This window comes from Corvus moneduloides, chromosome 5 (genome assembly GCF_009650955.1).
Source record: "Corvus moneduloides isolate bCorMon1 chromosome 5, bCorMon1.pri, whole genome shotgun sequence".
NCBI classification, from domain to species: Eukaryota; Metazoa; Chordata; class Aves; order Passeriformes; family Corvidae; genus Corvus; species Corvus moneduloides.
The window spans coordinates 42,233,990-42,259,540 of record NC_045480.1 but is presented as its reverse complement, the minus strand read 5'-3'; the positions used below and the strand labels follow the sequence as shown (position 1 = coordinate 42,259,540).

The window sequence follows — 25,551 nt, the reverse complement described above, 5'->3', positions numbered from 1 at the left end:
TAAGCTTATTTTTCTGCTTGTTTTAAGGATCCATATAGGAACTTACTGAGACTTGCCATGGAGCATAAGTCTTTTATGTATTATGTATAAAATGGTTTGCATATCTTGCTAAGATGCTGCATACCCATGGGATCAGTTGATTTGCTGTTGCTGTTCAGTGATTGCACATCTTACGTCAACTGAGTTCAGTTTAATGTTCACAGAACATCTCACTTGCTTTCATTACTGTCCAGCCACCCCAATGAACATAACTAGTCGTGTAGGATCATAGAATCATTTAGGTTGGAAAAGACCTCTTAGGTTATAGATTTCAACCCTTAAACCAGCACTGCCATTATCACTGCTAAACCATGTCCCTAAGTGCCAGATGTACACGTCTTTTAAGTAGCTCCAGGGATGGTGATTCCACCACTTCCCTGGTGGTCTCAGCCTATTCCAATACTTGACAGCCTTTTCAACTGAGAAATTTTTCCTAATAACCAGTCTAAACCTCACCCAATGCAGCTTATCACTTGTTACTGGAGAGAAGAGGCCAACCCCCACCTGGCTACACCCTCCCTTCAGGCAGTTGTAGAGAGCAATAAAGTCTTCTCGCAGTCTCCCTTTCTCCAGGCTAAACAATCCCAGCACCCTCAGCCACTCCTCACAGGACCTGTGCTCCAGACCCTTCTCCAGCTCCATTTTCCCTCTCTGGACACTCTCCATCACCTCAATGTCTTGTAGTGAGGGGCCCAAAACTGAACACAGGATTTGAGGTGTGGCCTTGCTAGTGCCAATCCCTTTGCTAGTCCTGCTGGCTGCATTATTCCTGACACAAGCCAGGATGCCATTGTCCTTCTTGGTCACCCAGGCACATGCTGGCTCACGTTCTGCCAGCTGTTGACCAGCACCCCCAGGTTCTTTCCTGCTGGGAAGCTTTCCAGACACTATTCCCTGAACCTGTAGCACGGCATGGGCAGTTGTGACCCGGCAGTTCACCTTGCTGAACCTCAAACAGAAGCACTTTGCCACTCTGGTTTTGTAAAATCCCCCCAAATCCTCCCTTCCATTATTCCCCATTAAATAATAAATTGGTATCAAATAAATTAATTCCATTAAAGTGCTTCTGCCCTCAAAGCAGGAATTCCTCAGACCTTTTGCTAGTTAACTATCCTGAGTATATTTTCACAGAGATATGAGAAGTGCTAGTAACCTACCAAAAGCCAGAATAAACCAGGACTTATGAATGTGTATGACACGCTTTAAAGCGCACTATCATTGTACTGCAGTCTACAGATGAAATCTGCAGGTGCAGGAGATTTAGATATCACTCTACATGGGGCAAAGAAGCCCAGAGTGCTTCTTCAGTTAATACCAAAGTGGTAAGGAACCAAACTGCAAAAATCAGTCACTTGTAGCTTTCTCCATTCTTGCTGTATTTCTATCCTACATCAGCAGCAGGGAGATTATAATGAGGGAAGTTAACATCAGCTGATCCCTTTTAAGAGCACTCTCCCCTTCTGACTTCTGTGATAGGTGGGATCTTGTCTGCCTCTTCCCAATGTTCCAATGTTTTTACTGTGAGGTGAAGAGTTAAGAAAACTGGTGAATCGTGGTTCTTTCAACTAAGAACTAACAATGGAGGGAGTATGCCAAGGGAGTGTTATACTTATGTTAAAATGTGTAACATAGACATGACTAAAGGTGATACTGGGTCTTCAAGCCTGTAGCACTACTGAGCCTGCTCACTGCTTGTTCACACCTTCCTTTCCATGGCACAATGCTAGGACCCACTTCATGAGCCCTTTCCTTCAAGAAAGGAAAAGTAGATAAACTTGGGAGTCCATCCTGAGGGAAGGCTAGTTGGCAAACTTGTGAACAGGCAATAATTTATTTTAATGCCTGATCTACAAGTCTTGAGGTGGCCAGGCAATCTAAACCACAAAAACCATTTGAGCTTGTGAAATGACTTGCTGGAAAACTAAGAAAATACCTGGTTTTGTTCCTAGATTAGTGTTCTTGTCATATCCCTGTGGCAAGTCAAAACTGAAGTCTTAATCCTAATACTTCCTGTTGTAAAACCAATACCTACTGTAGGAGCTAGTCCTGGAGTCGGGTCATTTATTTTACATTTCTGTTTATAGCTAATCACACTTTTCCTTATTGTGATCAAACTTATTTGTTTCTCTTGCGTTTAGGAGCTTCTTGAGAAATTCCCAAATATGGGGAAGAGATATGAATGTCTCTCTACAATGTCTCTTAAGCTGAAGAGTGAACTGAATAGTCAGAAAGCACTGATGGCTGTGATATTGCCTCAGCTTCCATTGGAGCAGAGTAAACAAGTCAAAACACTTCAAACTAGAAATGAGGAAATGAACAGTCGTCTCCAGAAGTTATTGACCAAATTGAAGGTACCAACTTAAAATGCTGGATATGTGGATGCTTCATATCGCTTGGGTTTGGGTTTTGGGGGGTTTTTTTAATAAGCTCTCAATGGTAACAGCTAGGATTTTATATATTCAAGCTTTGGTTATTAAGAATCCATACATTGGAGAAAATAAGTTGATAGTAATTGCTTTACAATCTTAGATAACTGGAACTACTTAGTTATGTAAATCAAACTTAGTTTTTAATTGTAGTTCAGCTGCTTTGCACAGTATTATTTCAATATTATTCCGTTTTAATTGGGAAATAAAATTTTCTTTCTGTACTCTATAAATCAAATTATAGATGACTAAGTATGTATTTCTTTGTGGGAGAAAGAGACATGCAAGCTTGCTTGGAGATGCATGCTTGCTCTGTAAGACTACCCAAGTAGTTTGATGATTCTACAGCCTTGCAGATCTTCCCCAATTTGGAATCAGTTTCTCCATTGGACTAAAATTATCAGCAAAAAGGTTAAGGGTAGTTGGGAAAGAATTCCTGTAAACACATGCAGAAGTACAGTAAATGATAAAGTTTTTTTCTGTTTCTTTATTTACCATGAGATATTAAGGGATGGGTTTTTTTTTTTTTTTGTTGGAGCAGTGGGGGGAAACATGCACAGGCCTGGAGAGAGGGGGTGAGGTTCTTAAGAGTCAGTCATGTCTATAAATATCCATTAACTTAGACATTGACCTAATATTCCAAAGAGCCTCATTTTATAACCTAACTCAGCCATGTTAGGTTTATTTTTTTCCATAGATGGCTTTTAACTTTCATGGTTAAAGATGTTCAAGATTCAACTAGTGATCTCTGCTAGAATAAAGTCTTAAATCTGCACAGTGATATTATTCTTGTAGATCATCTCCACCTTTCACAGCTCTTAAGAGAAAATAAATATAACAAAGAATACTTTGCTTTTCAAAGTCTAGATTTGTGGAAGGCTGTCTAGAGCCTTTTAGACTTTTTGGCTATTTTTGAAGCTTAAAAAAAAAAAGTGTACTGGAAAAGTACTGTCTCAGCTAAAAGGCTTATATGCCATTGCTATAATGCACATGTGAAATTAATTTTCTTAGTCATGTGTTAGTTATCTGGGACATTTACAGGTTCAGAGTAAATAGATGGAATTATAAAATACAGTTTTAGCTGGATGCAGGGCACCATTTAAAGCATGCACACTGATACATCCTGTGCTTCTGCAACAGGTTCTGTTCAATGCTGTTTGCTCAAAGAAAAGAGAATATCACGCTACTGTTCACAAGTATGAAACGGAATTGCTTAAGGAAAAGAGAAAACAAGATCACCTACAATCCCAGATTCAATGTCTCAGGAAGATTTATTTGAAGCAGAATGAAGTATCATCTCAAGAGTTAAACAGCAGTGAAGGGCTGCAGAGTTTTCACTTGGATGCAGAGGTAATATTTGGGGGGAAAAAAAAAAATAGACATGAAGACTCATTTCAAGGCATGGGGTCATGTGGTGGTGGGAATCTAATGGCATTTTAACAGATAATGGGCCTATCTGTTAAAACTTAAGGGGGTAAAGGAATAGAGCTATTTTTTTATGCTACTAGCTCTATAATATGAGGATTTTGCTTAGTAAAGGGGTTGAAAGTAAAACTAATAGGTTAGAAAATAGTGGGAATGTTATTTACTTATTTGCCCTATAAAATACATACTTGCCAATACCAAGAGGACTTGTTCTAAAACAATGAAATTTTTGCTAAAAATCACTTTTTTTTTTTTTTTTTTCCCCTTCCAGCCTGCTCCAGAATGTAGATTGTCTTCTTGCTTTCCCAACAGGGTGTAATTTTAAGTATAGCAAATCTCCTTTTATATGATAATTAGATACTAAAACAGACTTCTTGCTATACTGATAGCTGAGAGGACAGAAAGTATATTTAGACAATGTGATAATCAAACCAGTACTTAAATTTTAATTCCCTTTTTTTTTTTTTTAAGAGCATTCTCAAAGATGTATCAGAAATGGAATGTGAACTTCTCTGCATAGAAGCTGAGTTACAGCAGGAAGAAAGTGCTAGAAAAGAAACAATACAGTTCTGGGAAGCTTGTTCAGGAACTCACTGGGATGCAGAGGAACTGAAAGAAGAACTAGAGAAAGATAATGAAAGGCTTTTGCAAGTCTTTAAATTCTGGAGTCCTAAAGTAAAGGTAAAATTAAATGTTATAGAATCAGATATGTATTTTGTGTAAGCACTCTGCAAATGCCTGTGATTGAAAACAAAACACAAAAAAGGCTCTTAAATGATCATTCATTTATTATCAGCACTTACTCATACTTCAACTGTAAGCTGTAGGAATACTTAAAAGACTTTTAAAGATTCCTTGAGCATCTGAACTTGGAAACTTGCTTTCTGAAAGACTTTCTAGGTAATAAATGGGAGGGGATGTGGAATTGTTTATTTGGGGTTTTATTAGTCTGAATTCTGGAAAATGTTGCTTTTCTTGCTAAACTTTATCAAAAACTACCTTAGCCAGTTTTAAAACTCAGCTGAAATTTATATTCACGCTCCTTTCTTTCATCTGCTTATCTCTTGTCTCTTTTGGAAACCTGGGTAGCATTTTTCAGGGTTTAGTGAATCATGAACAGGATTTCACAAGATTTCATCTTTCTGATTAAATCTTAAGTTTACTCTATTTTAAAAAGTTTCTTCTATAGAGTCAATAGCCAGTCTTGACTTCTTTGGGATTTTGCAGTGTTGGTAAGGTCTTTGGAGGAACTTCCTGACCCTAATATTATGTGGGTCAAAGCTTTTAACAAACAAACAAAAATCTAGTAAACATGGTCATTTCCTGACGATTGTGAAGTTTTTATTTAACTGACGTGTTAAACATGTGGGTTTCTAGAATAGCCCAATGTGTAGGTTTAGTTTCCTTTAGTCACTGAATACATTCTAGTTAAAAAATCTGTGAATAATTATGGTTTTCTGTTACTGACATTCAAGAAGTCTTTCCAATATACTTCCTTCGTTTCTCTAATATACTTGTTAATGCAAAAATACTGGTAAACCTGCAATACACTATCATCTTCTCTTGTGCCCCTTCCTGCCTCCCTCTCTCTCAGAAATGAAACAGTTCTTTTGAGTGTTACTGATACCATTTCTGACAGAAGGCATTTTCAAATGGGGCACTGAAACAAGAATGTGAAAATAATACAGCAAATACTTCCTGTTTCTTCACTTGCCTTATTTCTAGCAAATTAAAAAATTATTTTAAATTATTCTGTATGATGCTACTGATTTTCAGATACTCCTTGAACTTGCTTCAGAGCTGGATGCCAGAACTGCAGATTATAGTAAAAATGCTGATGTTGAATTAAAACAGAGAAAAGAGAAAAATGAAGAGTTGCTTCAGGATCTAAACACTCTAAAAGAAAAACTGGCCCCCGGTGGTTCTGCCAGCCTGGCGTTAGAAGAAGAAAATTATAGGCTTCATAATAAATTAAAGGTTGCAGAACAAGATAAAAAGGTACCAATTCTTGTTTCTAAGGAATACTTCTTTGATGCTTGCTTTCTAAGTGAGATTAGTCCAAACTGAAAATAAGGATTGATGGCAACTGTAAATCTATGCCACCACAATACAAATAGCGTACACTTTATTTTAGTAGCTCTTTTATTTCCAAAGTGGAACTTTGAGCTCTTGCCTGTAATGTGATAATTTTAATTGCCTGATTTCTGTACACAAAGAGATAGATGTTCAGTTTAGAAACTCATATGAAGTGTTTTCGTTTGCTTTTGAAGTATTGACTTTAATAGGGTGATACTCTTGATGCTTCCTGTAAGTATATGGTATTCGCTCTGTCAGACATGAAGCTGGAGAAGAATTCTCTATTTAATCACAGGAATTGAGGACTCATTTTCTCCCTCCTATTTTTTATGTCACAGTTACCCTTCTCCAAAGCACTTTTTCTTTTCTTAGACTTGAGTGTTCTAGACTATTAAAAGGTGACACAAAACAGTAACCTGGACATGAAGAATTGCCATAGAGCCTGTAGTGTTGGATTTTTTGTATGGTTTGGGTTTTTCCTTGTTTTTGCTAAGAATATGACCATGTGCTGTTACTGTTACTATCTGTTGACATAACTGCTCATAACTAATTGATTGATATATCTCAATAGGTTATGGAAGTAAAAATTCAGAAGTTAGAAAATGTAATTAATGAAGTAGGAAAAAGTGTCAAAGAGAAAGATGACAGGATAAACAAGTTACAAGCACAGTTAAAAGTAAGAACAGAGACGAGCGAGTTCACCCAACTGCAAGCCAAACTGAATGAGATGGATAATTGCCTCAGGACTGCCTTAACAGAGAAGCAGAGTCTTCAGGTATGAGCAAAATACTTCACTCTTCTCTCTCCCCTCTGATGAAAGACACACAGCATGCTTGACAACAGTTGTAGGTGAAATGTAGCTGTGTATAGTCAATGTATTTGTTGTGTATGGCATTCCCAGAGTAAAACACTCTGCCTGGCTGTTTAACATTCTACCTGTCAGTTTCACATTCCACCAGTGCAACCTTCAGTGACAACATTTAGAACCCATATTACAATACTAGAAACTAAATGTGTCACTTGTATGTGATGCATTTCTGAAACATGTTAAACATTTTAAAACATGTTAAATGGGAGCATGAACTGTTTATTCCATGTGATATATTTGCACGCTACTTTAAAATTCCCAGATTTTTATCTGCATGGAAGTCAGCAAAACTTGCTAAAATATGACTGCATGTATACAGCAGAGTAGGATACCAACTGCTACTATAGTGCTGGTTGCTAAGGTGAGCCACCTTAGTGAAAAATAACTTCCCACTCCTAGTCTTGTCCCGCAAAATCTAGCAGTCTAAATCATAGTAAAGATACAAGGTAAACAACCCTTACTTTCATTGTTAAGTAACAAGCCCTTATTTGTACTTGTATTTGAAAATATTTTGTTTTCAGGCAAAATTAGATAAAGGTGGTGAGCTGTACAAAGAAGAAATTGACCGTCTCAAAACACAGTTGGTAAAATGTGATCTGGAAAGAATGAAACAATCCAACTCCTTTGAAGTGAAGTAAGTTCAAATTTTATCTTCTTACAATTCTCAACTACTTTATTCTTAGCTTCTACTTCCCTCTTCATTTTTCCCACATAATAAGTAGTAAGCATTCAGCTTGAGGTGCTGTAAGATTTTATTGTCATTAGAGAAAGTAAAATCTATGTGCACCTTGGGTTGCTTCCAAAACTCCTTCCCTATACACCCACCAAAATTTCTCAGCTAACCATGTCCAGCCATAAATGAAATAACTGTTCTGACAAAAGAAGTCAAGGGGAAAGCAATAATTGAAAGCATTCTCTACTTCACTGGAGAGAAGGGGTACACCAAAAATAATTAGTCCAACTTTTGGGTTCCCTTTACCTAAAATCTTTGTGCACTTTACATAAAATATAACTGACAATCAGGTTTATGTAGTTTTTCTTGTATAACTTGGGTGTGTCTTGTATTTGATAGCTCATTGGAATTCAACTGAAACTGTAATAACTATTAAACTAAGGTTTTCTGGATCTTTTTTTCCTCCCTTCCTGCCTCATATAGACTTGCTAATTACAAAGCCCTTGCAGAACACCAAGAACAACAGCTAACAAAGCTAAAAGAAGAACTGAGAAGAGCACACCAAGAGCAAGATGTTACTGGTAAATTCAAGATAAATATAAGGGACTCTTTCATGTTAAAACTTTGAGGTTAAATGGCTAAAGACCAGATCGAGATGCAGCCTTGTACCTCAAAGGGTATGAGGAGAATTGGGTGTGTTGGAAGTTGAGATGGAAAGCAGACTACATTAGCTGCACATAAACTGCATTAGAATCACAGCAGTTCTTGAGTTTTTCTCAAGCCATGTTTGCCCTTGTGGAGGGATAAGCTTGCAGTGTTGGTAGCTCATGCTGCCACTTTTTCCTTGACATATGAATACCTAGTTCTAATCAAAGCTATGACATACCTGAAACAATAACTATTTCACCTCTAAGTGGCCCAGTGAAGAATCTTTTATGTTTCTTAGTATCTCCCTGGCAGTGTGAGTACTTGCAGGTGTGTTTTGTGCAGAAAAAGAGTAACTGTTGTAATGACACTTGTAACCCAGTGAGGTTTCACATGTAAGACCAAAAGAAGGAATAGGCTAAAAAATGCATTGGTTAGTTTTAAGCACTCTCCAAATAATGCACACACACATGTATAAATCTGTTTTCCAGTGCTGAAAGAAGCAGATCCTCAGCAATCCCAAATACCCCTTACATGTGGTGGTGGCAGTGGTATTGTGCAGAGCACACAAATACTTGTTCTAAAATCTGAACAAGCTAAGCTACAGAAAGAGAACTTGCACCTGAAGAAACAAAATGACCTTCTACTAAAGTAAGTGGAAAGCTGACTAGCAACATGTCAAATCATTTGTTGTATTTAACTATTTACATCATTAGTGTTTCTTTCTGGGAGACCTATAGAAGTGAGTAACCATTAATTTTAGATTTCACATCATAAAGTTTTACTCAAAGCTAGTGTTTTATGGCTTATAAAGGCCTTTTGAACTTTAATTGATTACTTTCCTAAGAATCTGTTAAATGCTGGAAGATACACTTGAACTGTATGTTGGAAGAAATTTTAGCTTAAAAAAAATTCCCCTGAAACCAAGATACACAGCTACTGTATTGCCATGTCTGTGATGTGTCATCTGAAAATATAGAAATTGTCTGTTCTCCAGGAATTTTTCCTTAGAGTAAACTAACTTTTTCTTACTTAAATGCTGGTTTTTTTTCTTTGCAGTGGTGAACTTCAACTGAAAGAGGAACTTAAGAAATGGAAAGAGAGAGCAATAAAATGGAGAGAACGATCCTTAAGAGAAACTACTCGAGAGACAACACCAAAGTCTCCTAAGAAGACAGTGTCATATTTCTTTAAAGAGCAAATGCCTTCACCCTCCAAGGAAACTGTTTCTCAGGAAATAGTGACTCAGGACCTATCAAAGCCTCTGCCTCTGACTTGTCCAACAAATTTCTTCGATAATTCCAACTTGGGTATGCTAACAGGTAACACAGTGTCCTATAACATTCTGAAGATGCAAACTGTAGGGGATGGCCTGAGTTGAGAGTAAATGCTGTACTTACATATTCAGACCTGAAATGTGAATAAGTTTTCCTGCATGGTTTTTCATCTGACTGTTGAAAAACTGACCATCTGAGCTGTGAAGCTTCTGTATGCTCTACAGAATCAAAATACCAAAATGAATTCTTCAGCCCCTGAAGGATATGCAATTTTTTCCTTTTCTGCAGTGGAAGTGTTGATGAGTGACTTTTTAAAGTGAATCACCAAAATATTGTTATTAGATAGCTGGTGGTCTAAAATGTTCTGCTTTTTAACTGTACATTGGTTAAGCACAGACTTCTGGTAAAAGTATATAAAATTAACTGCTGGTTAACTTCTTTCTGAAGTTTTTCAATGGTAGGCTTTAGTCTTTGATGTTCCATCTGCTACGCTGCCTGGCTCCAGCTGCCATAATAGCTGTTTTGATGAGAACTCCTGTTTCTCAGCCCCACTTCAAATTTCTTATATCTGGCCTGCTGACTTTTGGTGACCTGCCCTCATGCTTCTCACAGGTCTCAGAAGGCCCCAGCAGACAAGTTGAAGAGTTAGCCAGTTTTTGAGGTATTAATAGCAGACTTCCAGAAAGAACATGACTCATTGCTGGTTTTGTGATGGCCCACTTGGTAATAGGACAGCTTTCCTCAAAACACAAAGCTCCTCAGAGGGAAGCTTTGATAGCTAATATATAAAACACTAGTCAAGATTAAATCACTGTATTCCTGTTGCTTGTCTAACTGAGAAAGGCTTCAATATTCTTGTCTTCTGTACAGATACACGACCTGCGGGCACAGAGTCCACAGAAGAACATCTTAAGCACTGGTTTGGGACTTCAGACAAAGATACAGCCCCTGATTGCAGCACCCAGTAAAGATGCTCTGTTGTAAGCTGCCCTTGCAGTGGCTACAGCCAGGATCTGCATATACAGAAGAAAATTGCTGCAGGTTAAAAGCCATCAGCCTCTTCCATCTTTGCTGTCTTGGGAGTTGCTACTTCCCACAACTGGGAAAGCTAGAATGTGAGGACAAAAATGGAAAACCAGACCTGTTGCCCCACAACCTGCTGCTCTGCTGATGTTCTACTTTCATGTTTTGATGTGGATTTTTTTGTTGGCAAAGAGAAGCTAATGTATTGAAGAAAAAAATGGGAAAAGGAATGGATCACAAACTAATCTACTGTGAAACTCCTCAGTCTCACACTTGTCATTCTCTCATTACTAAAACAGCCATTTTCTGGGGTGTTGATATTTGTATCTTCAGAGTGCTGTTGCTTGGCAAGAAATATTCTTTTTGTTTCTTAGCATGTGGTTTTTGGCTTAAAAAAAGCATGGCACAACAGAAACTGCATTTTCACCACAATCTTGACCTCTTTGGACACTGTACCCAAAGTTACTGATCTTCTGTTTGTAGAGCAAACAATCAAGGGTTCCTCTTAAACTCCTTTAAAGTTTCTGCAGCTCAGGCAGTTATGGTACCATGAGTAACTTTGAATTTTGCATCATTTTTCAATATACCTGTCAGGAGTTGTGTATTGGAGTTTTTTTAATAATAAGTAATGGACTTAACACTTTTCTGCTTCTCTAGTGAATGGAAAACAAACCAGAACATTGGGGCAAGATGGACTCCCTTATTAACCTACTTATCTGTATTCTGAGACCTACATCTTGTATGTTTTATGTAAGAAATTTTAATTTGACAATAAATTCTTGTGTTAAATGTGTAAAAATGTTTTTGCTGTTCACTTGTGCTATGATCCAAGGATGTTGATTACAACATTCAGTGTCTAAATGTTACCAAATTACTATCTTTAATACTGATTTCATCACTTCCATCATTATTATGCTTCTTGCCTCTGTGCCCTATAACCTTCCACAGCAATTACTTGTGCAAAGTTTACTGTTACACAAGTCTGTTGTCAGAGTTTTACTTAATTCTTTTGAGTCTGTCAGAAAATGGCTGAAGTGTAAAACATATATCCTCCTCCCTTTCCTCTCCCCCATGCCCTCCATTGCTAACTAAACAGGAATTGGGCACTCGGAACCTGAAATCAACTCCATTAAGGATGAAATTGTCATCATGAGATGAGAAAGTCATACCTAAGAAAGTTACCTACATCAAAAGCATCCTCCTTATTTTAGAGGAATAAAGCTTTCAGGGATGCTAGGTCCTGTTTGGGTCACCCAAACTGACAAGCAAATGGCTACACTGACGTATTCCTGAGCATTCAGCAGTTACTGGAATTGGGAGAGTCACACGAGGATTATTTACCTGATAGAGGTACTTCTTTAGTAAAAAACCAACCTTCTATTTACCTTGAATAGCTGCAAACTGCCAACTACTCTACCTACTAGGAAGTTGCAAGCATTTATCTCAATCTCTGACCTGGAATGTGTTTTGGGAAGCTTTTAAAGGCATGACGAGCCAAGAGCCAGAAATATACAAGTTTTAAATACTGCTACAGAGTTGAGCACGGTCTTCTTTCTGATCAGAGCCATAGGTATTTATTTTCTGACAGGGATAAATGCGAAGTGCTGGTGTATTTGTGGTGGCTTCTTTTTTTTTGAGATTGGTTGGAAGATTTGTGGGTTTGTTCTGGGTTGGTTTTTGTTTGGTTTGGTTTGTTACTTTTTTAGTTTCCTACTATCGTGAAAGGGATTTCCTTTGGCTACCAGCATTTTGGTGTTCTAATAAATTAATTAGACTGACTTTTCTTTCAGAAGGGGGGGAAAGGAGGTGTATATACAGATCTACCTCTTTCATATACAATTTCCAGTGGGTTTTTTTGTTAATTATTGCTGGCTTGGAACATTTCTAGATTTGGTGATTTTTCTGGTGATTGAACTAAAAAAGCAAAAACTTATTGCAACAGGTCTGTATCTGAATTCGAGTGGCAAAAGCTTAGGGTCAGAAGGATAAATGCTTTTAGCAAATTAAGTCGTTAAAGACTTTGTTAACTGGGGAGCTGATGTAGAAAGCCTTAAAGGCTATCACAGTTTAGCAGAATGACAGGATAAACTGAACTTTTGTGTATGTGTGTCCCAGTTTATCCACAGAAGTGTTTTTTCTGAGGACAAACTAACCAAAGTTTAGGACACCAAATTCCTTAATAATACTATCAGGTAGCTTTCAGTCTGGTTTGAGCTTATAGTTAAATTCGTTTGTCCTAGAATTTTTCAGTCTAATGCTATTAATTCTGCTTTAAGATATGCAAGTTAAACCACTAGAAACAAAAGATACATTGGTAAATCACCAGTTTAACAACAACAAAAAATAGTCCTGTAAGTATTGTCCTGGTTTGGAATTTGATAGTTCATATTGCAAAAAGACATTGCTTGGAAAAGATGTTTGTGGCCTTTTTTTGGTGGGAATCCTACTGATGTCTTGAATTCCCATAGCTAATGCTAGTGATCCTTTTGTGTCCTTGCCTGTGCAGGAGAAAAATAACACTTTTTTTAAAATCCCGAGTTTCACTAGATGGCAGCATCTCAGTGTTTCAACAGGAAATTACGTTCGTATAGAGAAACTCAGCATTTGGACTACAACTCCCAACAAGCACAGTAAAAAAAACCACAAACCTCTAGCACTTCCTTTGTACAAGGGTCAGTAAATATAACAAAGTTGTTTGAGATCTTTCGGTGAGTGACTGTATTAATAATTCTTTGTAAATGCTTCATAGAATCAGCATGGCAAATGTTTATAAAACCTGATGGTTAGATTGAAAAATGTATTTATAATGCATTTTGCTTCCCACATGTTAAGGTGATTTGGGGAAGCACTTGAACTGATCCAGGTGGCTTTTGGAAAGGAAAGAATTTTTCCATTAACTGCTTCAGAAGTCTGATTTGTTGAATCTGTAACCTTCAGGAAAATAGTTTCGCTGCAATTTTTGTCAGGAAAAACACCTAACAAAACAGAATTTCTGATCAAAATAAGAGAAATCAGTAATTTATTCAAAATGTAGGGCACTAAATTCGATTTACTAATCTGAGTCACAGCACGGATCTGAGCATCTCTAGAGGACAGCATTGGCTGCTAACATAGGGAAGATTATGGCACCTTTATCTTAATTTCCCAGTGAAGTACTTGGTGTGTTGGACTTATGTGTATATTTAAAGTCTTTGTGTTCTTATGACACCTTTCCACATCCGTATCTACACAGACGAAGTTGCTCAGAGGATTGTGTAAATGCAGGAGTTCTGCTTATGGGGAACTTGGTTAACAAACTCCAGATACTGCACTGTGACTGGAACACAGCGACTTCACTTTTTAGGAAGCTCTTTGGAGCATCCTATTAAGTAATTTTCTCCTTAAATAACCAAAAATCTACAGGAGTGAGAGGATGGTGTTTGTTTTTACTTGTTTGCCTGCGTTTTTGTATGCTGTACTTCATTAAACCTAACACAGCACTTGAACTTGTGTGCTGGGGCAGAACAGGGCTGTATTTCGCCTTTCAGCTGCTCCATACAGACTAAGGTAGCAGCTCCTAAAGGTTCCCAACTGCCTCAGGTATGCTCAGTGTTCCCTGACAACAAGGAACAAGAGGCAAGACTGGCAGCTTCACCCCCCCACACTCTCTTGCTTCATTAAGGCTGGGAATCTGCTGTGCTGAAAGATTCCTAAGACAACTGAGAGCAGATACCAAAGCCCAGGGTATTGTGTGGAATTTATTGCAGTCCAGGAAGTTGAAGAGTTTGGAGTATGAGAGAAACAGAAGACAGACCTGCTTTTTAAGAACACCATGGAAACATCTACTGGAAACAGTAGAGCACGAATTATTGCTGTTTCATCTACTGGAAACAGTAGAGCACGAATTATTGCTGTTTCATCCTGGCTTTTTCTTTTGCCTGTTTAAAAAAATATAAAATCCAATTTCTGTTATAACGAAGCTTAACTTCTGAGCTCAAATGCCATTTGATTTCTTGAGGTCCTTACATATAACAAAAAAAAAAGGTTGGGGCAGCCCTGCCCCTCAGAACCCGGGATCACTAAGGGTCATACTGCAGCCAAACAGGACAGTTGTGATGGCAGAGGTAGACCCTGGATTGATGATGTCTAGTTTTGGGAAAATGTTTGCATCTGATTCCTGAGGGTGGCGTTGGCTTATGTTTTTGTTAAATTTCTGTGCCATCCCATGCCTACACAGGTGAGCACCATGGGGCGGCTGGATGGGAAGATCATCCTGTTGTCTGCAGCAGCACAGGGCATTGGCCGAGCAGCTGCTATTGTAAGTTGGAAAATGCTTGTTCTGCTGTGCCTTTGCAAGGTCTCTCATTCTAGCTTGTCCAATGACACCTGCACCAGTTCTTGAATGAATAAACCATAGATGAAGCCAGAACTACGCAGTGAAAAAATCAGGGAATAATGTAGCCACTCTGCTGTATCATGGAGGCTTCATGCTGTTTGAATTTATGAAGATCTTCAACTCTGAGTGGAGATGTTAGATAATGATAAGAGCAAGACTTGAGGACAGCTGCAACTGCTTTTCTAACAATATATGGTTGGTACTGTCTGTACCTTTTATCTAATATCTCTGTTGCTTTGTTCTGGGAGAAAATAGAGATGACACAGAGGGAGTATTTCCTGCTCTAAGGCTGGATACTGTGAGGATCCCCTACAGTAAAGCCAAGATATTTTACCTATATTCATGATTGACATAACCAAGTCTACATGATACTAACAACACAGCATTGTTCACAATGAGCAACTGTAAGAAACCCTTTACAAAGTAAGTTCGACTACTGTTAAACAAAATTCAAGGTATGTATTAACTTTCCAGTTAGCCTGTAACTCCTTTTGACCAGTTCTTCTCCTGCTACTTCCCTTTTCCATGACAAATAAAAAACCCAGTAGAGTTATCTTGTTCTCTCTGTAATGTAATCAACAACTCAAGAAAAGCTCCTGTAGGATTTTTGCCAGACTAGTTGGTTTCTCACACATGTGGTTAAGAACACAGAAGACTGGTGATCTTTATGTAAGAGAAGACTCTTACATAAATCATTCAGTCCAAGGAGCAGATAATCTTCCTGATGGTTTCACTTTGTAAATACCCAGCAAGCCATGGAAGGCTGGTACATTTAATGTCACTATCCTCTTAAGCTGCCCTTGAGACATTTATGCTGAAGATGAGGGGCTACAGTCCAAGATGTCAGAATACTTTTGAGAGAGTTCACTTTCTTAGCTGTTGATTTATCAGTAATTGCAATACAAAGAAAGAGGCTTTGGAGGAGACCATCAAGAATGAACCAATGTCTCTGGTTAAATATCAGAGGTCATGCTGCTTTTAATATTGTTCTATGCCAATGATTTGGATACAAAGGATGTTGTTAAAAATAAAAAATTCCTGGTTTATGACTTCTGCCTTTGCCTGTCAAATATCCTAACTTCATTTGAATCTAACAATACAGACAATTCTAGCCCTATATTTATAATGTGCTTACTAGTGCAGCTAATAAGGACAATAATAATATCCATTATCTTAGTCTAGTTACTGTTCTTTATTTATGGATTTTACTTTAGGTAAAACACCTTAAATCTGTCTTATCATACAAAGTTACATAGTTATAACTATATCACAGGATCTGTGCAACTCCCTGATATGCCCAGAATGAAAACAAGAGATCAGCTGCCGTCAGCCACCTTCTATTTCAAGCCAAAAAGGACCTGAGAAGAAAACAGATTTTATTTCTGGTACGATCTGGAATATCTAAATATAAACTGCTTCTCTTGTATTGTCCAGGCTTTTGCTAAAGAAGGAGCCAAAGTCATTGCTACAGACATCAATGAGTCTAAACTGCAGGAACTGGGAAAATATCCAGGTAAATGGCCCTACAGCAGGCATTGGTTCAGCTCTTACAAGTTTTGTGTAGGCTGGCTGAGATACATATTGAGGACAGGAAACTTCAAAAAGCCAGAAAATAGGAAAATATCCAGACTAATTCTTTAGATGTTGGCATGGCTTTATTCTGGTGTGAAGTAGCAGAGATTTAGCATGTAAAATATTGCAACATCAGCGTATCAGACAGACCACTATTCCAAGCATGTGGAATAACTGATTTTCTTGTGCCACAGAAGAAGTTGGTATTTGTTTGCCAGAACAGCACCCATTTCAGTTACCTTTTGGCATCACTAGGCTAATTGTCAAGTGCATCACTCTGGAAGGCATGGAATGCTTTTCTCTGATCAGGAGAACACCCCACATACAGGAAGGTAGACCTAGTGTCTTGTATTTCTATGGTCCATATTTAACTATCCTTCTACTGCATTCCTTACTGACTTGTAGGATCATATATCTTCAGAAATTTAATTCTAGCAACACTGGATACACCTATTCTGTTTGTACAAATGTTCAGACATGAAAGGTGCTTTTCTACTGGCACCACAGGAACATGCTTCAAGGAGCAGGTTTTGCACAGATGTTTCTAATTTTAAGTGACACAAGTGGGGCACTACATTTAAAAGTATTTTTTCAATATTGAAATAAAAAAATAAGACTTGAATATATTTTACAGCTGAAAATGCTTCTAACTTGATTTGAGAGAAGAAAGTGGATTTAATGAATTCCTACTACAGGGTGAAAGTAAAATACACAAAACCACAGCTGGCACAGCTTTTAGCCTATCAGTCTTTGCCAAGTGGAGTTCACCACAAGAAATCCCTTTGTAATTCTCTGGGAACTTCAGGGCTTTTCAGGTTCCTTCTGAGGGTGTTTGGGAACATGTTACATTTTTTCCCTCTGCTAGTACGATCACAAGGAAAGAAATAATTTTCCATATACTCAGCGCCATTTCCATCCTTTAGACATAAGATTAGTCAACCTATAGTTCATCAAGAATTGGCATGTTGTGGTCTTTGAATTTTATTCAGGAGAGGTAATTCCAATGTGATATTAATCACTAGTCTTCAGTTTGATTGAATACACAAATCTCTTCTAAAGTGTCTGTATCATTTAACTAAGGCATAGAAAGCCTATTCATGGACTTGTCACTTTGGCTTCAAAAAAACCAGGTTTTTATCCATTTCAAATCAAATTCTCCTTTAATTTAGACATCTCTCAGATGCTTTACAGACAGTTTTACAGTACTTCATAGAATCATATATTCTGGGTGAGACTTCTGGAGGCCATGTAGTCCCATCTACTGCTCAAAGTGGCACAGGTTAGAGCAGGTTGCTCAGGGCTGTGTTTAATCAAGTTCTGAACATCTCTAAGGATGGAATTTCCTCAATAACCTCTGCAGGATCCTGTTCCAGTGTGCCTGCCCTCATGATTTTAATAATTTATGCAAAATAATTTTTCCTCATGAATTAAGTTAGATAAAACTCATTGATGATATCATCAACCACACATGCGAATGTGGCATGTCATGTTACTGTAAGACACATGCAACTAGTGTCTTACAGTAATTCCAAGTAATTGTTATTCTATGATAATGAGCATGAAAGTTTATCATGATTATATCAGTTCTGTCATTCTTCCATGTGAGAGTATAGTGGAATTCCAATTTATTTGGAATGTTTTTATGGTGAATTATGCTAGCTCATCTGCTTGTGTCACACTGTATAACAATTAAAAACAGTTGATCATTTTAATTCTCTCCTGAAATTTTAAATAGCATGACATGCTGTCCCAGTTTAACCACTGCACTAACTTAATCATTAAGTGTAGCTCTCACTGAATTGAATCCTCACTGAATAGCTCTCACTGAAGTGCAATCCTCAGCACATCAGAAAAATAATCAGCTTATCCTTAGTCAAATACATTGAAACAAATACCATGTGTTTTCCAGGCATTCAAATACGGGTTCTGGATGTCACCAAAAAGGAGCAGATAGAAAATCTGGCCAAGGAGATTGAAAAGATTGACGTCCTCTGTAACATTGCAGGGTAACCAGACTCTCTTTGCTACTACTATTTTTCTGGTTTTCTCTGTCCTCCAGAGCTACTTTCTATTACTTCAATGCATTTTATTTCTTATGTTTTAATGTATTTTATACCCTTAATACAAAATTTCATGTGTTTTCATCAAAACTGACCTTTTGTGCACAGCCACATAACCCAGGCCAAGATAGAACAGCTGTGGAATGTATGTTTTCCCTACTCTATGGGTACCCTGTACTGATGGCTTTGGCCCTCCTTAGCACAACAGTAAACAAAGATGACAGTCTGCTAGTGCTCCAGTTTGGTTTTTTTAATTCTTCTATTGCCAATCATTTTGTTGCACATATTGAGTCTGCATTGTGTCCTTGATACTTATCAGAAGAAATACACTGCTACTTGGCATTCTTCAAAAGAGCTCTTACCCCCCCCCCTTTTCAAGGTTGGAAAAGTTAACCTCTACAAAATAGTAGTGGGAAAAGGTCCATAAAAAGCCACAGAAATGTAAATGACAGGCTGTAATCCACTTCATGCATTCATTTCTAGGTTTGTTCATCATGGAACCATTCTGGAGTGTGAGGAGCAAGACTGGGACTTCACGATGAACCTCAATGTTCGCAGCATGTATCTAATGATCAAGACGTTCCTTCCAAAGGCAAGGCTTGGCTGCCCATGACTTTTAGTCTCTGCTGCATTGTTTAAAGTGTGAGAAACCAGAGTTGTTGCCCCTGTGACAATATACAAAATACAAGTGTGCAGCTTTGGATAGGGGAGCCCTTAGATTACAGTGATCCCACTGTAAAACATTCTCTGCACTGCATAATATTTCGAGTAGACAATTTATCTAAAGGATATGGTAGAGAATATTTATCTGGGGAGTTGACCTATGTAAACTAGCTAAAATACTTCAGACTTTATGCAGAGCAGTGAGGGAGCCATTGCAATACAGTGCTAATGTATTATACTACAGCACACATCTGCACAATACTACTGCTACAAAATATTTTAAAATAATGTATATTAACATGAATTTTATACAGCTCTGGAGACTGCCATGTGGAGAAATTCAGGGACGCTGATGCTAACATGCTGATTAGAGCAGAACAATTCAATGACTGTAGCACCTCGAGGATGCTTCTTTGGTTTTACATAATCACTAGGTTTGGGTCTGCAAAAACTGGTGGACTGAATAAGGTGTTTGCATTCCTGTAAATGCAAAGGCCAAGTTTGAAAGCTGTGACCATGACTGGATGACAACTACTCTATTCAGTATTGTTCCAGATCGTTTTGCTTGGCTGATTTGGTTTTTCATTTGTTTGGGGGTAGGTTTTTTCTTAATTTTCAAAGTTTGGGGTTTTTTAACAACTTCAGGCATATCAGGTTTTAGGATGCCTAAAAAGGTCATAACTTAAAGAAAATTAGCTGCAATTCACAGAGTGTTGTGCTTTAGTCTTCTCCAAAACAAGAAGAGTTTGAGTGGGATCAGTGAGTTGCTGCATTAGTAGATGGTATGAGCAGATGTCTGTGTAGGGTAACTTACTGTGGTGACAAGAGAGCAATGATGTAGAGGTGGTGACCTAAGAAAAAATCCTTTCCTGGCGTAGTTTTCAATCCTGACATGGCTCAGGGGAACTGAGTGAGAATTTCAGACTTTGCACCTACCCATGCCAATTAAGCTTTGTTACCCTGATTATCAGGTGCATGTAGGGCTGCTCTGTGAGTTGCTGTGGGCTATTTTGCTGAACCTGAAGATGACAAAATAGTTTGCATTCAAGTGACATAAGTACTCTTTTGCAGATGCTTAAAGAGAAATCTGGAAATATTATAAATATGTCTTCTGTGGCATCCAGCATCAAAGGTCAGTAGCTTGCTAGAGGTCCTTATATAAATCTTTAAGATGATGGATATGCAAAATAAATATTGCACAACGATATTTCTAAATCTTGCAGAGGGATGCAGTAAGAAAAAAAAAGTGAACACATTCAACTCAAACATAAATGCAAGGACACAGATGGAAAATTGCAGAAACTCCAAGATCCTTACCTCCAAGCGTTTTCAATGTTTTGTTGCATCCTCTTTACCAGTTTTTATTAGCTAAAAAGGAATTCCTTCCAGTGGTATCTTGCTACATGTGTTCTTCAGAGATAAAATGAAGAAATGACAATTACATAAGTGCTGTAACTATGCTTTCAAAGGAAGCCTGATCATGACTAACAGATGGGTTTCTGCTGTTCTTCAATCTTTGCTGCTTGCTACATTTTCTAGACTACTTCCCAGATTTACACTATTGAAAGATTGTGTGCTTTCCTCTGGTGTATACCTGAGTAGAATTCCAGCAGTCGGCATTCTAGCTAGCCTGCCTTGATAGAGAGGCTACAGTTGCTACAGGAAATGCTGGAGTCCAGAAGCAGGTGCATATTGAACAAAGTTGGCTCTTCCTTTTTTCTTTTTTTCCTTTTTAACTATGTTCCTGTGCTGCCTTAACACGGACCTTCTGTTAGGGGTTGTGAGCAGGTGTGTCTATAGTACTTCAAAGGCAGCAGTTATTGGGCTCACAAAGGCTGTGGCTGCTGATTTCATTGAACAAGGCATCAGATGCAACTGCATATGTCCTGGTAAGTGTTCTGACATTATTCTGTAAACTAGGAGTAGATGCTAGAGGGCCAGGTTTAGTTTGGCTTTTTTAACAAAGAATAGACTTGCAAGTGCCAACTGAAGTTACCAGCAGTCTAAAAGAACAGAGCATGCTTGAAAGGCTTAATATAGAAAAGTTGTTATTCTGTATGTTTAGTCTGATTAACCTGGTATTTGCACTTTATAGATACATTACACAGTATTTGAATGGTTGTTTTCAAAGATCCAGTCTAGGAAGTTAGAAGCGGGCAAGAGCTTGCTAACAGTCTGACCGTTGTTTAACCATCCAAAAAGTATTGAATCTAATTCTCCAAACTCTTGCCTTCTACTGAAATTTAAAATTCTGTGCTGTATTGGTAGCTTTGCAGTCTTTCTCCTGAATTATATTATGAAGTTACACCTAGAAATAGAACAAATAGAAAAAATAAACTTTTGTCATGATTGCTGTTGCAGTTGAGTTTTAACACTGAACTTAAAATTTTGCTTAGGAACTGTTGACACACCATCTTTACAGGAAAGAATCCAAGCCCGGCCTAACCCAGAACAGGTGAGAAAGCAATTTATTAGCTTGGTCACGTGTGTATATATATTTAACTCTCTTTTAAAAAAAAAAATTTAGCTGCACTTCTGTCCATATTCTAAAATGTCCTCAATTTCAGAGAACTGTGGATAACTTAACATTACTGTCTCCTTTTAAAGCGTGGTCAGCTTGTACTTGCAACAGAAGCCTTAAGGCCAGACAGAACTGAAGCCTCAGAAGGATAATATTGCTTAGTGAATGCAGAGGGTCTCTCGTCCATGAAAGCTACTCCAAGTGTAGGTTACAGTATCCAGTGCAAAACCAGAGGACTTTTTCTATTGTGGCATGTGTCAGCCACAAGGTAGTGCAAAAACATGACAGACAGAGCATTCTGGCTTATGCATTTCAACATTATTTGGGATGCTTAGTAGGTAGTTGCAAGTTCTCATTTGAAGGACATGTATGGAAGAGGGTTTCGGTGGATTGGTGCCGCGTTTGTCCCTACTGGGTCCCTCGTGGAGACGCTCAGGCAGCGGCACTCTGCCAGCACCTACACGTGCACACAATCTCACCTTCGCAAGCAGTCGCGAACAGCCGCTCACACCCACAGTTTATGCAGGAACCAGAGATGGAGGCGAGAGGGGTTCTCTGCATGCGATTCTGAGGCGTTTAATCACAACACACCTGACGGGGGCAGAGGCGAGAAGAACCCAGAACTGAAAGCCCGTGCGGGTTTTATCCCGAGAGCTCCCAAAGGTGGGCAGAGCATCCAACACCAATAGTCTGAGGGCTAGGGGACAGAGGCAAGGTTGAGTGACATAACAGGGCCAATGGGAAAAGGGATGGGAGGGGGGAGAGGGCCAGTGACCAGCAGAATCTAGACAAAGAACCTTCTAGCACAGCGTTGTAGGGAGAGATCACTTTTAGGGTAACTTGGGGCGTGTAAAGTGGATTTAGCCACCACAACAGACATGGGAATATCTACCACCAAAGGAAGAAGGATTTTTTGTTGGCTTTATTCTGGAACCAGAGATTTAGGTGCTGTCTAAAAGCCTCCTACTTTTTTTCAGCCTGAAATTAACACTGCTGTTGATTTTATATTTTTTCTAGCATTACATCCCTACTTGGTGCACTAAAGAAAGTTATGATTAGAGGCCTGTTTCCAATATTGCTTTGTACATGTCAACAGATTAAAATAATTGCTTTTTTATTTTTGATATACCAAATGCTTTTGTACATCCAGGCACTGAAAGACTTTCTGGCTAGACAAAAGACTGGCAGGATGGCTACTGCTGAAGAAGTGGCCCATCTCTTTGTCTACTTGGCCTCTGATGAAGTAAGTATAGACAATAAAATGTCCTGTCACAGAATCCCATGCTACTTTGCTGCCTCACAGTAGAGAGGGTATTTGTTTCAGGATGATTTATATTGTCTTTGAGCTGTATTTTTACAAAAATAAAAAATTATGTTCTTCTACTGAGTTCAACCTGCAATACAAAAAGTACTCTGAATGTTGATGTTGATTGCAAGGCATTGGGTGTTCAGTAGGGTAGCCTGGTGGTTTCATGTCACCTGAGGAAATTGACTGACCCCAATCATCCTGAATGGTAAGAGAAATGAGCTTGTCAGCTTTACTAAGCTTGCACCATGGCTAGATCATGTTTTAAGGAGGTAGAATTAGAAGTCATCCCGTACCTTTGCTACTCAAGGGCAAGTAATTGTGTAGAGCTGCTGGAGATTTTAGCTAATGCTCAGGGTGAATCTGCCATTCCAGCATAAGGAAAACAACAGACCCACTGTGGTTGTCACACACGAGACTCTTGATGACCGCTGCAAACAGCATCAACGCTAATGAGCACACACCAACGTTATTTCAGCTGCTATAAATTTACTGAGACTAAAAAACTGGACTGGATTTGTCTGGATGTGTCCAGCAGTCCTAATGTCCATGTCAAAATACTCCAATGGATTTAGTTCAGTATTAATGTTGCTATCTATCAGTAATCTGTTTCTCAACTTCATCTTGGTTTTAGTATTTCCATAACACTAATAATTTTTTCCAGTCTGCTGCTTCCTGTCTGCTCACAGAGTTTTCAACCATATGTAAAAAGAATTCCATTTTTTCAATATATTCAGTGTGTTTCAGCACTAACATAGGGAAGAATCTCAACAGCTCAGTTGCTTACCCCACTATCTGTATAGTCCAAGTTTTCAATTAGGTCCCATTATAATTATTGGCTGACCTGGTCAGACTCTGCTCAGCTGGACGGAGCTTATAACAGCATAGTGTGAGGTATTTTTTCCTGCAGGTAAGATACCTGAAGTCTAGCTTTTGTAAATTTCTATTCTCAGGATGCATTCTCATCTTAATGCCTCTAATACTATTTTTGCCACACTTCCTTGAATTAAGTAAAAGGCTTCAATTTCCATGTTTGTTTATATTTAGATCTTATATTACTTATTCAGGTATTTCTGTAAAACAAAAAATAAGGTGTGTAAAAAGAAAGCAGATTTTTTAATTTAAAGAAAAAGTGTTTCCCTATAATTAATAGCCATGAAAAAATTACTTCAAATCATTGTTTATTTTATGTAATTGCAGTCTGCCTATGTGACTGGTAATGAACTAATCATCGATGGAGGATGGAGCTTGTGATTGACTCTACCTACAAATGGAAATTCATACTATGATGGGCAAAAAATGAGGACGGTGTTTCTTGCAAAGACTGAGATCATGCATGTGATGTCTTTCCAAACAAATTTGCTGCAAGCTCTTTCTAGATTGATCTTACTCATTAACTTTTCCTTAAATAGAGAAACACTGGAGTAAAATACACTTCATGTGGCTTCAATTTATGGCAACTCCAAAAACATGAAAGAACAGCAGTTTAATGTTTAAGAGTTCAGGGGGCTAAAAATACTATTCAAGGTACAAAATCTGAGTTGTGTTTTAAGCAAATCTGAGTGAAAGGAATTAAGAATTATCTTTATTCTCATCTTACAAGGTATTTGGAAATTAAATACTCACAATTAGATTTTCATGTACAGGAACCACTATGCAAGGCCATTATTCTAGCAGGCATGGATGGGGGGTATATGTGAGAGAAGTATTCTTAAATACATAGTTTGATCTTCATGAATATGCTTGACTTGCAGCACAAAAGCAAAAGGAGTGGATTTCACCACTCTAGAGAGTCAATATATTCCTCTCCAAAATTATGTACTGATATTGGACAAATTCTGTAAAATCTGTTGCTAGGTGCTACACTTTGGTGCTCTATGCCTTAGTCTCAAGTACCAATACAGCTCACTCTAAAGCACAAGGCAAAATTTCTCTGAAAAGGGCTGTTTCTACAAGAGTATGTATTGATGTTTTTATTGTGATAGCACATGGTAGCTTTGATTCATGAAATAGAAACCTGTTATTGTCAAGTTTCACACTCTGGGGAAAAACCCAGAGATCTAAGACAATGAATACCCTGAATTCATAAAGCATTTGTTCTGCTAACATACTGCTTAAAACCAACATGAATGAGATGGTCCGACTGCCTGTAAATATGGTCACCTTTAACAATTGCACATAGTTCCATTTATCTACTTCATAAATGAAACTCTGTGTAATTTCATACATATATTCATATAGATTATATATATGTGAGGCAGGAATTACAGAAGAAATGCTACTGAGTATGATTCATCAGTAATCAAAGCACAGGAACAATGTACAATATTGTGTGTGTGTGTTTCTGTAACAACAGCTGCCATGTTTATAAAATTATTATTAAGCTTTTCAATATCAGCTGAAGCATTAATATAAATTCTTTTGTTTCAAAGATAATGAAACATCTAGCTAAAATCCGGCCTCTTATTTTAAAATAACTGTATGTAAATGTAAATTTTACAAATGAGAAAAGTATTGTGGATGTTGACTTCCTTGGGCTCATTATGGGTTTAACGTTTACCTTTAATCATGGCTGGAGCATTCTGACCTTGTGTGGTTCGTT

General features: G+C 38.0%; 2 protein-coding genes across 4 annotated transcripts in view; both read left to right on the top strand.

The window, feature by feature from the left end:
• The window catches only part of CENPE (centromere protein E), a 38,057-nt gene extending 26,759 nt beyond the window's left edge, over positions 1-11,298 (top strand). The window contains exons 32-41 of one of the 3 annotated variants that reach the window (XM_032108070.1): positions 2,178-2,390; positions 3,606-3,815; positions 4,362-4,571; positions 5,667-5,888; positions 6,538-6,741; positions 7,356-7,468; positions 7,991-8,088; positions 8,644-8,803; positions 9,212-9,474; positions 10,300-11,298. In XM_032108070.1, coding sequence (XP_031963961.1) covers positions 2,178-2,390; positions 3,606-3,815; positions 4,362-4,571; positions 5,667-5,888; positions 6,538-6,741; positions 7,356-7,468; positions 7,991-8,088; positions 8,644-8,803; positions 9,212-9,474; positions 10,300-10,397 — 1,791 coding nt within the window. In that variant the 3' untranslated portion in view covers positions 10,398-11,298. The remainder of the gene's footprint in view (positions 1-2,177; positions 2,391-3,605; positions 3,816-4,361; positions 4,572-5,666; positions 5,889-6,537; positions 6,742-7,355; positions 7,469-7,990; positions 8,089-8,643; positions 8,804-9,211; positions 9,475-10,299) is intronic. The other 2 variants (XM_032108069.1, XM_032108067.1) reach the window with 2 other exon arrangements.
• Positions 11,299-13,077: 1,779 nt separating this feature from the next.
• BDH2 (3-hydroxybutyrate dehydrogenase 2) lies at positions 13,078-25,515 on the top strand. Its single transcript, XM_032108075.1, has 10 exons — positions 13,078-13,160; positions 14,669-14,749; positions 16,262-16,340; positions 18,309-18,405; positions 18,943-19,051; positions 20,194-20,254; positions 20,898-21,011; positions 21,519-21,577; positions 22,794-22,886; positions 24,150-25,515. Exons 2-10 carry the CDS (start codon positions 14,678-14,680, stop codon positions 24,201-24,203), a joined length of 738 nt encoding a protein of 245 aa, XP_031963966.1. The 5' UTR covers positions 13,078-13,160; positions 14,669-14,677; the 3' UTR covers positions 24,204-25,515.
• The last annotated feature ends 36 nt before the right edge of the window (positions 25,516-25,551 follow it).

Excerpts from the sequence above, each read along its gene's own strand:
- BDH2 (XM_032108075.1), top strand. The coding sequence starts at position 14,678 with ATGGGGCGGCTGGATGGGAAGATCATCCTGTTGTCTGCAGCAGCACAG. Across the intron at positions 19,052-20,193 it reads TCAAGACGTTCCTTCCAAAG|ATGCTTAAAGAGAAATCTGG; the intron begins GCAAGGCTTGGC and ends ACTCTTTTGCAG. Across the intron at positions 22,887-24,149 it reads TCTACTTGGCCTCTGATGAA|TCTGCCTATGTGACTGGTAA; the intron begins GTAAGTATAGAC and ends ATGTAATTGCAG.